Source organism: Bos taurus, chromosome 1, assembly GCF_002263795.3.
Source record: "Bos taurus isolate L1 Dominette 01449 registration number 42190680 breed Hereford chromosome 1, ARS-UCD2.0, whole genome shotgun sequence".
In the NCBI taxonomy this organism is placed as follows: domain Eukaryota; kingdom Metazoa; phylum Chordata; class Mammalia; order Artiodactyla; family Bovidae; genus Bos; species Bos taurus.
The window spans coordinates 87,895,927-87,911,938 of record NC_037328.1 but is presented as its reverse complement, the minus strand read 5'-3'; the positions used below and the strand labels follow the sequence as shown (position 1 = coordinate 87,911,938).

General features: G+C 34.9%; 1 protein-coding gene across 4 annotated transcripts in view; it reads left to right on the top strand.

The window, feature by feature from the left end:
- Nucleotides 1-16,012, top strand: part of PIK3CA (phosphatidylinositol-4,5-bisphosphate 3-kinase catalytic subunit alpha) — a 92,626-nt gene that overhangs the window by 52,084 nt on the left and 24,530 nt on the right. For 3 of the 4 annotated variants that reach the window (XM_024993013.2, XM_024993044.2, XM_059887913.1), the window contains 8 exons: nt 3,521-3,948; nt 4,444-4,653; nt 6,208-6,458; nt 8,434-8,679; nt 9,337-9,422; nt 12,431-12,536; nt 13,002-13,154; nt 13,251-13,385. In XM_024993013.2, the coding sequence (XP_024848781.1) occupies nt 3,597-3,948; nt 4,444-4,653; nt 6,208-6,458; nt 8,434-8,679; nt 9,337-9,422; nt 12,431-12,536; nt 13,002-13,154; nt 13,251-13,385 (1,539 nt within the window). In that variant the 5' untranslated portion in view covers nt 3,521-3,596. Of the gene's footprint in view, nt 1-3,520; nt 3,949-4,443; nt 4,654-6,207; nt 6,459-8,433; nt 8,680-9,336; nt 9,423-12,430; nt 12,537-13,001; nt 13,155-13,250; nt 13,386-16,012 lie in introns of those variants that run through there. The other variant, NM_174574.1, reaches the window with a different exon arrangement.

The window sequence follows — 16,012 nt, the reverse complement described above, 5'->3', positions numbered from 1 at the left end:
CCCAGTCCTCTTATTCCTATCACTAACTGATGCCATTCTTGAATAATTCGTAAAAACTTGAAAAGATACTATGGGTATACTTGACAGGTTTGTTAATTATATTTAACATTTTTTGAGTGCTTACAGTGTGCCAGTCTCTTTGCTTACGTGGTATTCATATATTACCTCATCGATACCATGGTCTGATGAAGTGTATGCTATTATCCCAACTTAACAAATTGGGGCAGGGGGCCAGGGTGGTGGTGGTGGTGGTGATATAAGGTTTGGTGAGATGAATTGAACTGCTTAAGGCCATACAACTATTAACTAAGGCAGACAGAATCTGAATCCAGTGTAACTTCATAGCCTGTTCTTTTATTCACCATTATTCACCACCAGTGAATATTCCTGCCATAACTGTATGGTTATAATGTGTACTTTGAAATCATGTAGACCTGGATTCAAAATATTTAATATTTACTGGTGGCAAATAACTTTACTTCTTTGACCCTCAGTTTTCTCATATGTAAAATGTTTATTACTTATCCCAAAAGGGTATTGCATGCATAAGTGTAAGATATCTACTAAATAGTGAGTGTTAGCTCCATTTGTCTCTTCTACACTTCTTGTGAAGTAGTAGAGTACTGGGGTACGAGGACAAATAAGAAAGTTAGCTTCCTCTCCCTCCTGTAGAGTACTACCAGTGTGGACCAGTGCCTGCTTTCCAGGATCTCCCAGTATTTTATGGCTATGATCACATTTATTTTCTTAATGAGAAGGGTGTGTCTCAAGTATTTCATAGTTGTTAATTGCCCATAAATATACTAAAGTAGAATAAGGATTAGAATCAGTGATCTCTTGGGTACTAGACTTCTCTTTCGCTAATTCTTAGGAAACATATGGGACTTTGGGAGTTGTTATTTATTATATAAAATAGTTGCCCTCATGATTCCATAACATAGACCTGTTAGTGCCATTCAACAAAGAAAACTGTAAACACAGCTGCTGCTTTGGTATGGTTTGTGGTTTGGTTTTGTTTTTATTTGAACTTATTTCTGCAGGCAGATCATCACTTAAAAGTAATCATTTGGCATTTCTCCTTCATTCTTCAAATTTTTTTGTGTGTTTTTTAAAAGCATAGCCTAACTCATTTCTATAATTATGCTCTCAGATTGATCCATCTGTTTTTTTTACTAGCCAATGAATTTTCTTTTAAAAGTATAGAGAATAGGATAATTATATTTTAAATCCTATAACCTCAGTGAGTCTCTTATAAATTTGAAGAAGATGTTTTCAAGTATTAGAAAAAAATTATACATTCCTTATTGTCTTTCAACTGATCTCTGTATTTCCAGAGGTAGGGAGGGGGCTTGAAATTCCTGCCAATTTATTCCTCATCTCCTTCTTCATGTGTTAAAACTCTGAAGCATACCATAAACACTTGTTTGCAACTGAGAATGGGTACTGCAAAAACATCTAATCAAAATAGATCCTATTGCTCTCTCTAGGTTTCATAGGCTGTGTGGAGAAAGAGGAATTGTAGGGGGCAAATGGAGATGTAGTAAGACAGTTAGGCCTTTGCAGTGGTCCAGATAAGAAATAGTAGTGGACTGACCCAAGACATTAAGAAATTCAAGGTACAGAATTAACACAATTTGTTGATGAATTAGATACTGGCTTGTACGCAATAAAGGAGTCAAAGACAGTTTCTGGATTAAGTATATCCTGCTCTTCACCTCTTTCTCACTGTGTGTGTTCCACTCCTGCTTATCCTTAAAGAATTTAGTTTAAATGTTACCTTCTATGGAAAACTGCCTCATTCCAACTTCCATTAAGTTAGGTGACCACTGTATGTGCTTTTATAAGCACCTGGTACTTCTTCATGAGAGGTTTTTTTTTTTTTCCTCCCTGTTTTATACGTGTCAGTTTTGTACCCCACACCAGCATGCACATAACCTTCACACTCTCGATGTTGTCTTGTGAGGGCAGAGGCCATGCCTGTCTTATTCATCATCATATTCCCGGTACCTAACATGGTCCTGGGGACAGCACCAATACATTGTTGGTGAATAGGGTCATTTATAGCTATTGTCTATAGTGCCTGATAGAGTAATTGAATACAGTTAAGTTGTCTGGGGTTTTTTGAATCATTTCTCTGGCTTAACTTTTATTTCTTTTTTATTTTCTTAATATCTCTGACCTTATTTTTTTTCTTATAATTTTATAGTTTAGCTTACTGAATAACAAAATATAAACCACAGTAAAGAATATGCCTGCAATGCGGGAGACCCAAGTTTGATCCCTGAGTTGCAAAGATGCTCTGGAGAAGGGAATGGCAACCCACTCCAGTATTCTTGCCTAGAGCATCCCATGGACAGAGGAGCCTGGCAGGCTCCAGTTTATGGGGTTGCAAAAAGTTGGACACGACTGAGCAACTAACACTACTACTTTTTGGTAAAAGGGATGGATCATTGCAAATTAACCATCCTATCTCAAAGAAAATGCATTGATGACACTTTTATTATACTGAATATATAACTAAATTATACTTAAAGACAGAATCATCAAAGGTATCACTTAGACAATAATCAATACAAAAAAAGGAAATTACAAAGATTTTTCTTTCTTAAGAAAGAAAAAAATACTAAACTGTGTAAATTCTAGTTACCACAGAGTAGAGGTAGTAGTGTAAAAGGAAAAGGATTTGACTTCTCTAGCCTTTACTTTACTCATCTTTAAAATAAAAACAGTGGTGGTGGTTTAGTTGCTAAGTCATGTCTGACTCTTGCAACCCCTTGGACTGTAGCCTGCCCGGCTCCTCTGTCCATGGGATTTTCCAGCCAAGAGTGCTGGAGTGGGTTGCCACTTCATTATTCTTGCCTAAAAGCCTTTACTTTACTCATCTTTAAGAACAGTGGAACCATGGTCTAAAAGGTCCTTTCCAGGCCAAATTCTGTTGTTCCATAAAATAGAAAGGAATGATACATAATGGGAATTTTGGTTTCAATTGCAGCTTACTATTTATTCTCTCCATAGCTCCAGCTCTGTCTTGATAAGATCTGACCTTAAAAATCCATTCAAATAAGAATTTTTTATTGAATGAATTTATTAAATGTGATTAAATGCAAGTAATTGTTTTTTCTAATTTCTGGTTTGGAATCAATTCTTTTAGCCTGTGCTTAGTTGCTCAGTTGCGTCTGACTCTTTGCAACCCCATGGACTGTAGCCCACCAGGCTCTTCTGTCTATGGGAATTCTCCAGGCAAGAACACTGGAGTGGGTTTCCATGTCCTCCTCCAGGGCATCTTCCCAAACCAGGGATCGAACTCAGGTCTTTTCTGCATTGCAGGCAGATTCTTTACTGTCTGGGCTACCAGGAAAGCCATCTTTTAGCCTAATTAGGAACAATAATATAAGATGAACTATAATTACTTACTCTAATCATTTCAAACTACAGAAAATGAAATTTTACATTTAGTAATGCCATATGTGTATTCTTTGATGGTTCCTCCTTTAACATACTTTTTCTTTCTTTGATTTAGATTTCTGCTTTGGGACAGTTACACCTCTAATTCCTTAAAGTACTTTTATATGTAAAACTTGTAAAGGATCAGAACAATGCCTCCAAGACCATCATCAGGTGAACTGTGGGGCATCCACTTGATGCCCCCAAGAATCCTAGTAGAATGTTTACTACCAAATGGGATGATAGTGACTTTAGAATGCCTCCGTGAGGCTACGTTAATAACGATAAAGCATGAACTATTTAAAGAAGCAAGAAAATACCCTCTCCATCAACTTCTTCAAGATGAATCTTCTTACATTTTCGTAAGTGTTACCCAAGAAGCAGAAAGGGAAGAATTTTTTGATGAAACAAGACGACTTTGTGACCTTCGGCTTTTTCAACCCTTTTTAAAAGTAATTGAACCAGTAGGCAACCGTGAAGAAAAGATCCTCAATCGAGAAATTGGTATGATAAAATTTTGAAATGGCATTGTCATCCTGTTCTAAATGCAAATAACTATGAAGCTTAACTGTTTTCTCATTAATAAAATATTTTGTCTGAACTGGTTAAATAGATTTCAATCATTACAATTCTAAAGTATTTTTTGACTGTTAGGCTAAGGGACTATTTTTAACACCTTGGTATTATTCTGTAAAGTTGTCTTTAAGAAGTATCATATGAGGGAATGAGGGATGATTTATATTTGTTGTATCCCAGTTTTGTTTTCTAAAAAATAATTGATAATGAATAATGTTTGCTACTTTTGCTCCAAATTACTGAGCCTATCATATTTTATATATTAAACATATTTGAGATTTTGTCAATTCTTACTATATGTATTCATCAAAAATTTTATTAACACAGAAAATTCTTTATTGTGATCGTCCATATCTACCAAATTCCTTGTTTATAACAAGCATGGTCTTACTGTGTGTTTAACAGAATGTTATATCCTTTAAGGTTTTGCTATCGGCATGCCAGTGTGTGAATTCGATATGGTTAAAGATCCAGAAGTACAGGACTTCCGAAGAAATATTCTCAATGTTTGTAAAGAAGCTGTGGATCTTAGGGATCTTAATTCACCTCATAGTAGAGCAATGTATGTTTATCCTCCAAATGTAGAATCTTCACCAGAACTGCCAAAGCACATATATAATAAATTGGATAAAGGTAAGAAAATTACTTATCTACCATAAATGGCCACTGTAATGAAAACTTCTATCTGTACCTATATCATTATACAGTCTTTTTGCCCTAGCTAGATGATAAGCTTCTTGAAGTCAGGGACTGCTTGTACTGACAAGATATAATTGACTGCCAAGTACACAACTTGTATGCAATAAGTATTGATTGGGTGAATGAATATGTGCATGTGGTGCTGATCCCTTGGTGAATTGTCTTAGAATAAAACTGAAAAGAAAACGTTGAATTTCAAATTCACTGTTAACAGAATTACAGCTAATTATATTTTTACAAATAAAAACAACTATAAATAGAAATATTTTATGAAATTATGGTGAAAGTTAACACATTCTTACTATATACAAAGAAAAAGTAAATGTTAGATGCAGTGTTTAACTCTGATCATAATGAGTGATAATAATGACTTGACTACTGACAGTATATCAGTTGCTAGAATTAAGTGAACATGAGAGTATTTAAACTGCATTGTTTTAGAAATGAAAATATCATGTATCAGATAAATATTTGTGCTTTTCAAGGTAACAAAGTGAAGTTTTTAATGGAAAGTTATAGAATAGGTTTACTTATTAAACATAGTATTCTGTCAGTAGAATAAATTAAGGCATCTTATTATTATTTCAGCCATATTATTCTAAGTAGTTTAATGATTATATAACATAAGATCTTCATTTAAAATTCATTTCTACATTAGCATAGTTTTAATCTTTTCATTTTCATCTTCTTTTTCTTGATCCCCTAGCTTTACACTTCATTAATCTTAAAGGAAAAAAATAGAAAATTTATTTTCTTCCCCTTCGCTCCCCCATCTTTTCTCATTCTGATTCAACATCTCTCTTTAAGTCTCCATGGTTCTTCCCCATAGTTACGAGGCACACTTGTACTTAAAGTACTGTTGAACCTTTGATGCCATCATGAATCACTCTTCAGAGGGGTTGTATGTATGAAGTATGTCATGCAGTTTAGAATGGAAATTAGTTTGGTCTCAGATACTTGCAACACACAGTAGTCACGGTTTTGTGTGCTTGCCTTAAAACATGAGGCTGGGGCAATGGTTTGTCAGCCCTATCAGATTTGAAGATTTGCTCTGTCTACCTGACATTTACCTGTATTTAATTATGGTTGATTATAAGTCATTTCCGGAGAAGGCAATGGCACCCCACTCCACTACTCTTGCCTGGAAAATCCCACGGACGGAGGACCCTGGTGGGCCGAGGTCCTTGGGGTCGCTAAGAGTCGGACACGACTGAGCCACTTCACTTTCACTTTTCACTTTCATGCATTGGAGAAGGAAATGGCAACCCACTCCAGTGTTCTTGCCTGGAGAATTCCAGGGACAGGGGAGCCTGGTGGGCTGCCGTCTATGGGGTCGCACAGAGTCGGACACGACTGAAGCGACTTAGCAGCAGCATAAGTCATTTCTCTTTGTGGTTAAAGTAATGGTACTGCATACTTTTTGAAACTTGTCTCTTGAAAAATGAAATATATGTGGTGATTTCATTTAATGTTATTTTTCTATTTTAGGGCAAATAATAGTGGTGATTTGGGTAATAGTTTCTCCAAATAATGACAAACAGAAGTATACTCTGAAAATCAACCATGACTGTGTGCCAGAACAAGTAATTGCTGAAGCAATCAGGAAAAAAACTCGAAGTATGTTGCTATCATCTGAACAACTAAAACTCTGTGTTTTAGAATATCAGGGCAAGTATATTTTAAAAGTGTGTGGATGTGATGAATACTTCCTAGAAAAATATCCTCTGAGTCAGTATAAGGTGAGTAACAAGTTTTAAAGATATTAATTTTAAATTTAAAAGGTAATAACATTGGGAACTGGTACCTGTATTTAGGATGCAGTTTTTGAAAATTTAATTTTTTTTGGCCACACTACTTGGCTTCCAGAATCTTAGTTCCTTGACCAGGAATTGAGCTCTGGTTTTGGCAGTGAAAACGTCAAGTCCTAATTACTAGACTGCCAGGGAATTCCCAAAACTAAATAATTAGTATTAGTAAATAGCATTAATAAGTTTATTTTTTTATACTATATTTAGTTTGAGAGACTGATGAATTTGAGAGGACCAGTGCTATTCTTTTAGATTTTATATGATTAATATTTGGGGACCTGACTACATGTATATGGGTAAGCTGAGTAACAGTTTACAGTTGTAACAATAGTTATGTCATTATTCAGATACAAACATTTGATGACGATTTAATTGTGCCATGAGGTAAGATATAATAATGTTTCAGGTGTTTTACAAAAAATGCATTATGTGCTTTTTCTGGATACCCCCAGTTCTATAGTGGAAATACTTTTATAGCCAATAGAAATTTTAAATAACATGAAACTTGCCCAAAAGGCTTTTCATGTGCCATACTTTTCAAAAAAGGGCTTGTTGTATTTGAATACGCAGTGTTAGCAATAAAGTAAATGTTCTTTGTCAAAAAAAAAAATTGGCAGTTATATTAACACCCAAATTGACTCTACGGACGTGAGTCTGAATGAACTCTGGGAGTTGGTGATGGACAGGGAGGCCTGGCGTGCTGCAATTCATGGGGTTGCAAAGAGTCGGACACGACTGAGTGACTGAACTGAACTGAACTGAACTGAATGATTTTTATCCCTTTCCAAACAGTGGCACTAGAAGGAATTAAACATTTCAAAATCCATGATCTACAGTTAATTAAGATGCACTGTTAATACTTCTCTACTCTATTTTTATATTCATTAAATAAGTACCTATAAGAAGCAACCATATTTGTACCAAGCATATGTCAAGTACTGATTTACAGTACCTAGTAAGACATGGTTTTGGCTTTTAGTTTGCTTACATTCTACTAGGGCTTATGGGTAAGGAGGTAGATTTTTGTAATATGTGTACAGTAGTGCTATGTGTATATGTGCTTAGTCGCTCAGTTGTGTCCAACTCTGTGTGACCCCATGGACTGGAACGCCCCCAGGCTCCTCTGTCCATGGAATTTCCCAGGCAGGAATACTGGAGCGAGTTTTCATTTCCTTCTCCAGGGGATCTTCCAAACCTGGGGATCGAACCTGTGTCTCCTGCATTGGCAGGCCAATTCTTCACCTATTGAGTGATTAGGGGTATACAGTAGCATTTATATTAAAAATCTGTATCCTGATTATCATTTTAAAGTTCAAACCAATGCATTTTAATATTTTTTAAAACATTTCATAATTATTAGTCTCCTTTCTTTGTGTGTGTTTGTGTGTGTGTGTGTGTGTGTGATTTTTTTTTAAGAAATGTTTCTCAAGAAATGTTGGGACGAAAGAACAAGTGGGCAGCAGCTCTTGGATTTTACATCAGTATGACTTAATACATTGAATGACACAGACTTTCTAAATATGTTGCTTTTTCCTTTAACAAGTACAGTGTTTTCATAATGAGTATGTCCTGATCCTTATTTTTAATTCTTTCTTCTTTCTTTTTTTTTTTCCAGTTGAAGGTAGAACTATAGTCTCAAAAGCTGACCTTGGTTTTTCTTTTCTTTTATACAATTTATATGCCAGGAGGTGCTTGGCTTATCTGCGCTGTAACCTAACTCCCAAATGTTAGTGTTTTAAATGTTATAAATATAGCAACTGCTAAAAAAAAAATCTATAATGTTTGATTTGTTTAATCACCTTTGCAGATTAGTATGTAAATTATCTCATAATACTCTTTGCATTTGGCTTTTAAAATGAAACCTTACAAGAAATGGCTTCTCCCCTCCCACCTTAATCTCTTACAGTATATAAGAAGCTGTATAATGCTTGGGAGGATGCCCAATTTGATGCTGATGGCTAAAGAAAGCCTCTATTCTCAACTGCCAATGGACTGTTTTACAATGCCATCATATTCCAGACGCATCTCCACAGCTACGCCATATATGAATGGAGAAACATCTACAAAATCCCTTTGGGTTATAAATAGTGCACTCAGAATAAAAATTCTTTGTGCAACCTATGTGAATGTAAATATTCGAGACATTGACAAGGTAAGGTCAAGTGTTGCTGTTTATAATTGATATAAATTATTTTATATAAATCTTTTTTATTGAACTATATCATAATCTGTTGACCTGCAGTACGTTTTCAGTTGGCTAGAAAACATCTACCTTAGTTTGTAGTCCTTTTCTGCAATTCTAATAATTCTAATATCTGTAATTCTAAGCTCTTAAAACCAAACTTTTATAGAATTCATTTGGCAGGAAAACCTGACCTAGTCTGAAGCAAGGTTTTTTATAATCTTTATCCCACTTAGTGTAAATATCCGTATGTTTTGTTGTAAAAATATTAATAATTTCTCTATGAAGTGCTGCTCTAACTGCTAAGAGTACTAAGTAATATTTAGTATATGTACCAGTTTATCGTTCTGAAATTTGTAAAACTGAATTACATAACTGGCCTAAAAAGGGATTGTGGGCCTGCGTTGAAGACAGCAACATATTGGTGAAAAATGTACATCATTTATTAATTTACTATATATGGGAAGAAAAAGAGATCAGAAAAGCTACATCTGAACAAAAACTTTTAGTTGATTCTCTCATTCATATCAGTTAAGTTGTTTTGATAATGTTTAATATTGGTCTTAGACTGTCTAGTATGTGTATGCGTATATGTATGTGTATACACATAACTTTTTTTCGCCTTAGATTTATGTTCGAACAGGTATCTACCATGGAGGAGAACCCTTATGTGATAATGTGAACACTCAAAGAGTACCTTGTTCCAATCCCAGGTAAGGAAGTATATGAATTTATATTTTCAAAAGTCATATTAGTGTTTAACAGTATAATAAATAGAAGTAGCGTATTTTACATTATTAGTTTTATGCAAGTCATATATAATTCCAAGACATTTAATATAGAACATAAGGACATTCCATCAAATAAGTATCTTCATTCGGGATCACTTTATTTATATTCTCTAAAATGTTAACTCCATTTCCATTAAGAAGTGAGAGTTGGCAAATAACTTCAGAGCTATACTACTCTGAGGCAGTTTCCTTTACAACACTCCCAAGAATACATGTTTATCACATTCAAGTAAAGAATTTTGGGGAACAAACCAATTTCTTAGTGGGAGGAGGAGTTATTGGAAATGTTTAAAAATGATTACCGCCTAGATAAAATGAAGAAATAAAAACGGTAGTATAATTCAGCAACTTTCCATCTTGCCATTTCTTTGCCTTTGTTTATAGAATCATTGGGGAATAAAAGTTTATTCCTGAATATAGTAGTATTTTAAGATAACTCAAATTGGCTTTAAATGTTAAAGTAGACTTTTTAGACTAGCAGTAGAGCTAACTAATGGATCTTTCAGAAGTAAGTTTCATAATGAGTTCAGACTGAGTTCTAGAAAAGTCAGGGAAAAGTTCTGGTCTTGTCATTGCTAGAGGTGCCACCCTCCTAGACCATAGGTAGAGTTCAGAGAGATGGTAGCCTTCTCTACCAGGAAGAAGGAATATAATTGCCATCCTGCCTGAACCATTGTAGGTCAGAAAGCAGGTTAGAAGTTACGCTGTGGCAATAAACAAATTCAGAATCTTTTAAAATTTTTGTTAGACCAACAAAAGTTTGTTTCCCATTCGTACAGCATATCTGTCACAGGTTAAGTGGGTGCTTTTGCAAGGAGCATAAAAACAGTATTTGAGGAAATAATAGCCAGAAATTTCTAAATTTTGGTGAAAACTATAAAACCAACAACCTAAGGGGTTCAATAAGCCCAAGGAAAGACCCCAAAATATTGTTAGATAGATTTATCTTAATTCTTTCAAGTAACAAAAATAAACAGACTTTAGAAAAGTAAAAGGTAAATTTATTTAATGATATAAGATCAAAATGTCAAAATTTAATATATTAAAGTAGCTATTTAGAAAGGATTTCTGTTTTATTATCTTTTCTTTAAGAATATCTATAAGGTAAAATCCCTATGGAAGTAGTATAAAGACTTAAGTAAATTGTGGAGCTTTTCTGTACTTAAAAATCAGAGATAAAAATATATGAAGTTATTAGAAAGAATCTTAAAAATTCTTACTGAGATTAAATGATTTTTCCAAATTTGTGCTTTCTATATGCTAAATAAATTAGATACTTTATGATTTCCATATAAATGTTACCAGTTATCTCCCAAAATCAGAATAAATTTGGAATATATATATATATAAAACGATTGCTTAAAACTAAAGAACTTAATTGGGTGGTGCGTGTTTGTGTGGACTTTAGAAGAAGAAAAGAATATGCTTTAGTTGGTTAGCACAGTACTGAACAACTATAATACATTAATAAGACAGCTCTCTTAAAAAGTGTGCAGAAAATTTTTCATTAATTATGAGCAATTCAGAAGGTTTCAGTGTCGTAAAAAGCACTAGGTATGTTTGAGATACACCATCTAATTTTTCTTGAATTACTATGAACTTAACAAAGCTTACAGTATTTCTTTTCCCTGCATTTGTTGTTTGCTTTCCCTTTAGATTTCCTTCTAGCTCAGTTTCCCCATTTTAAATGTAAGTCTTCTCTGTGTAAATGGACACTTGAGCTTTTAATATGGACTAATTACTGTTCTAATTTCTTTATGTTATCTCATTTAATTTTTACAACAGCTGTATGAGAGTTGGTGCTGTTATTAGTCCCACTTCACAGATGAGAAAACAGACAAAGCAAGGGTTACACATTTAGTAAAATAGTAGAAACAAGATTTTACTCCAGTCTGACTTCTGAATTCATATTTTTAGCCATTACTGTTTTTTAATTAAAAAAAAAAAGAACTACTTATTGTATTTGGTTCTTTACAAGTATGTATACCAAATATAGACATAATTTCACATGTAACAACCAATAAGTTAGTTTCCTTTTTCTATTTCCATTTTCTATAAGTGAATTTGTTTTTCATTTTTACCAAAGTATAGCACAAATGCATAAAATTATACAAATCATGATTGTATAGTTCAGTGAATTATCACAACATGAATACCTATATAACCACTATGCTGGTCAAGAATTAGAACATTTACCCGCATTCCAAAAACTCCTCCTCAACTCCTTCCCAATCCATTAATCTTCTCTCCTCCCCAGAGGTAACTTTTGTAATGCTGTTAGTTTTGGTTGTTTCTAAATTTTATATAAATGGACTCAAGGAGTTGATATTCTTTTGTTCCTGGCTTCTTACAGTCAATATTATGTTATATTGTAAATAACTAGTGTTCATTTCCATTGATATACAGTATGCCATTATATGACCATACTACCATTTATCTATTTACTGTTAGACATTTGGATTTTTTTTGAAGTTTGGAGATACTATATATAATTCTGTTAGCATTCTGTTCAGGATTGCATACATTTGTGTGGTTTTATACCTAGAAATGGGGCCAAGTTATGGATCAGTTTTAGTAGATTATGGTTTCCAAATTGGTTGTACAAATTACACCTCCCCTAGCATGTATGAGATTTCCTGTTAATGCACATCCTTACCACCCCTTAGTATCATCAGTCTTTATCGTTTTAGCCATTCTCTTTTATAGTGTTATCTTTTTATTTTTGCATTTTCTGGATGACAGATGATACTGACTACTCTTTCATGTCTATTAGCCATTTAGATTTGATCTTGTAAAGTTTCTGTTCCAGTCAGTCTCTGAGCTGGTTTTCCTTTGATTTATCTTTCTTTTAGTGATTTATAGGAATCATTTATATAGTCTGGATAAAGTCTTTTTTGGTAAATTCTTTTTTTCTTTAAAATTGTTCTTAGGTGGAATGAATGGCTGAATTACGATATATACATTCCTGATCTTCCTCGTGCTGCTCGACTTTGCCTTTCCATTTGTTCTGTTAAAGGCCGAAAGGGTGCTAAAGAGGTAAAGTATCAGAAAGAATGGTAATATTCACTCCTAAAAACCCCTGAATATACTGCTGATTGAATTTTTCAAGAAATGGATATTTTTTTCCCTTACCTAAAAATTAATAAATCAAACATTTAAAAATAATATATTGATTTAAAGAATAACTTAGTAGAGCTTCCAGAATTTATTTTATGATGAATATGTCCTCAGTTCATACTGATAAAACTTTTAATGTGCACAGTGACTACACGTAAATATGTCTTGCTTGCTTTGATTCATATTTCCCATTTATAATTTTAAAAATATGTGTACTTTCAAATGGGGAAAATGAAACTACACTTGGAAAAAAATTAATGTGACTTGTTATAGATACAATTTAAAAGGCAGTTGTTGAATTCTCCTTTCTGGCAAAGAAAAGTATTTTGAAATGTGTTTTATAATTTAATCTACAGAATAGTGAACATTTTTCTGTTTCTTAAGGAACACTGTCCATTGGCCTGGGGAAATATAAACTTGTTTGATTACACAGATACTCTAGTATCTGGAAAAATGGCTTTGAATCTTTGGCCAGTACCTCATGGACTAGAAGATTTGCTGAACCCTATTGGTGTTACTGGATCAAATCCAAATAAAGTAAGCTTTTTATTATCATAAATTAGATTTTTTTTCTTTTTTATGTGTGTGATAGTCAAGTATAATATGTATAATAACTTTTGTTCCATTTCTTAGGAAACTCCATGTTTAGAGTTGGAGTTTGACTGGTTCAGCAGTGTGGTAAAGTTTCCAGATATGTCAGTGATTGAAGAGCATGCCAATTGGTCTGTATCCCGTGAAGCAGGATTTAGTTATTCCCATGCAGGACTGGTAAGGCAAATCACAGAGTTTTCCTTAAGTATCAGTCATAATCAGTGCATTTGCATACCTACTTTTACTCTTTGAACGGAAAAGGTTTCATGTGTTGTAGTTACACTGGCATCAGTATTACAGGCTCTAGAACAGTATTGCAATAGAATACAATCCTGTATGCTCATATTTTTTCTGCAGTCTGCTTCTTAGTTTAGCCTGCCTCATTTAACAAATATTTTATTTAATATTGACTACACATATATATTTACTATACAGTAGGTTGTTGTTCAGTCACCCAACCATGTCTGATTCTTTATGACTGCATAGACTGCAGCATGCCAGGTCTCCCTGTCCCTCACCTTCTCCTGAAGCTTGCCCAAGTTCAAGTCCCTTGCATCGATGATGCTATCCAGCCATCCTATCCTCTGATGCCCTCTTCTCCTTCTGCCTTCAATCTTTCCCATCATCAGGGATTTTTCCAATTAGTCGTATCTTCACATCAGGTGACCAAAATGCTAGGGCTTTATCTTCAGCATCAGTCCTTCCAATGAGTTTTCAGGGTTGATTTCCTTAAGATTGACTGGTTTGATCACATTACCGTCCAAGGGACTCTCAGGATCTTTTCCAGCACAACAGTTTGAAGGCATAATTCTTTGGTGCTCTGCCTTCTTTACGGTCCAGCTCTCACAACCGTACATGACCACTAGGAAGACTATAGCCTTGACTAGACAGAACTTTGTCAGCAGAGTGATGTCTCCACTTTTCAACACACTGTCTTAAGTTTGTCATAACTTTTCTTCCAAGGAGCAAGCATCTTAGTTTCATGGCTGCAGTCACCATCTGCAGTGATTTTGGAGCCCCCAAAAATAATGTCTGTCACTGTTTGCATTGTTGCCCCATCTATTTGCCATGAAGTGATGGGACCAGATGCCATCATCTTAGTTTTCTGAATGTTGAGCTTTAAGCCCACTTTTTCACTCTCCTCTTTCACTTTTATCAAGAGGCTCTTTAGTTCTTCTTCACTTTCTGCCATAAGGGTGGTGTTATCTGCATATCTGAGGTTATTGATATTTCTCCCAGCAATCTTGATTCCAGCTTGTGCTTCATCCAGCCCAGTGTTTCTCATGATGTACTCTGCATATAAGTTAAATAAACAGGGTGACAATATACAGCCTTGACGTACTCCTTTCCCTATTTGGAACCAGTCTGTTGTTCCATGTCCAGTTCTAACTGTTGCTTCCTGACCTGCATACAGATTTCTCAAGAGGCAGGTCAGGTGGTCTGGTATTCCCATCTCTTGAAGAATTTTCCACAGTTTGTTGTGATCCACACAGTCAGCGGCTTTGGCATGGTCAATAAAGCAGAAGTAGATGTTTTTCTGGAACTCTGTTGCTTTTTCGATGATCCAACAGATGTTGGCAATTTGATCTCTGGTTCCTCTGCCTTTTCTAAATCCAGCTTGAACATCTGGAAGTTCACAGTTCATGTACTGTTGAAGCCTGGCTTGGAGAATCTTGAGCATTACTTTACTAGCGTGTGAGATGAGTGCAATTGTTTGGTAGTTTGAGCATTCTTTGGCATTGCCTTTCTTTGGGGTTGGAATGAAAACTGACCTTTTCCAGTCTTGTGGCCACTGCTGAGTTTTCCAAATTTGCTGGCAAATTGAGTGCAGCACTTTCACAGCATCATCTTTCAGGATTTGAAAAAGCTCAACTGGAATTCCATCACCTCCACTAGCTTTGTTTGTAGTGATGCTTCCTAAGGCCCACTTACTTCACATTCCAGGATGTCTGGCTCTAGGTGAGTGATCACACCATCATGATTATGTGGGTTGTGAAGATCTTTTATGTATAGTTCTTCTGTGTATTCTTGCCACCTCTTCTTAGTATTCCTTCTGCTTCTTTTAGGTCCCTACCATTTCTGTCCTTTATTGTGCCCATCTTTGCATGACATGTTCTCTTGGTATCTCTAATTTTCTTGAAGAGATCTCTAATCTTTCCTATTCTGTTGTTTTCCTCTATTTCTTTGCACTGATCACTGAGGAAAGCTTTCTTATCTCTCCTTACTATTCTTTGGAACTCTGCATTCAAATGGGTGTATCTTTCCTTTTTTCCTTTGCCTTTTGCTTCTCTTCTTTTCACAGCTATTTGTAAGGCCATCCCATTCACTAGTTTTATTGACCGCAGTGCTTCATAAGGTCCACTTGACTTCACACTCCAGAATGTCTGGCTGTGGGTGACAGATCACACCATTGTAGTTATCTGGTTCATTAAGATCTTTCTTGTACATTTTTTCCATGTATTGTTTCCATTTCTACTTGATCTTGACACAGTAGGTACCAGGTAATAAACTTGTGACCTAAAGAGACCTCTACTGTTTATACAGTGTGCTGGTTAAAATAGGCCTGAGACTGGTAAAAGCAGAAATATAAGATTACAAATTATGCTGAGTGCCATAAAGGAAATAATAGTGTGTCAAGAATAACGAACTGTTTGGGGAGAAAGGATAGTGTACCTTGGGCGCAGGAGAGACCTCTCTGGGATAGTAACTTTGAACTTGAAACCAACTTGAAACCAAGGTGTATGTGTGTTGTTAACTGGGCCTAGAAGCAGAGGAAATAGCATATCACAATAGTCTATACCGGA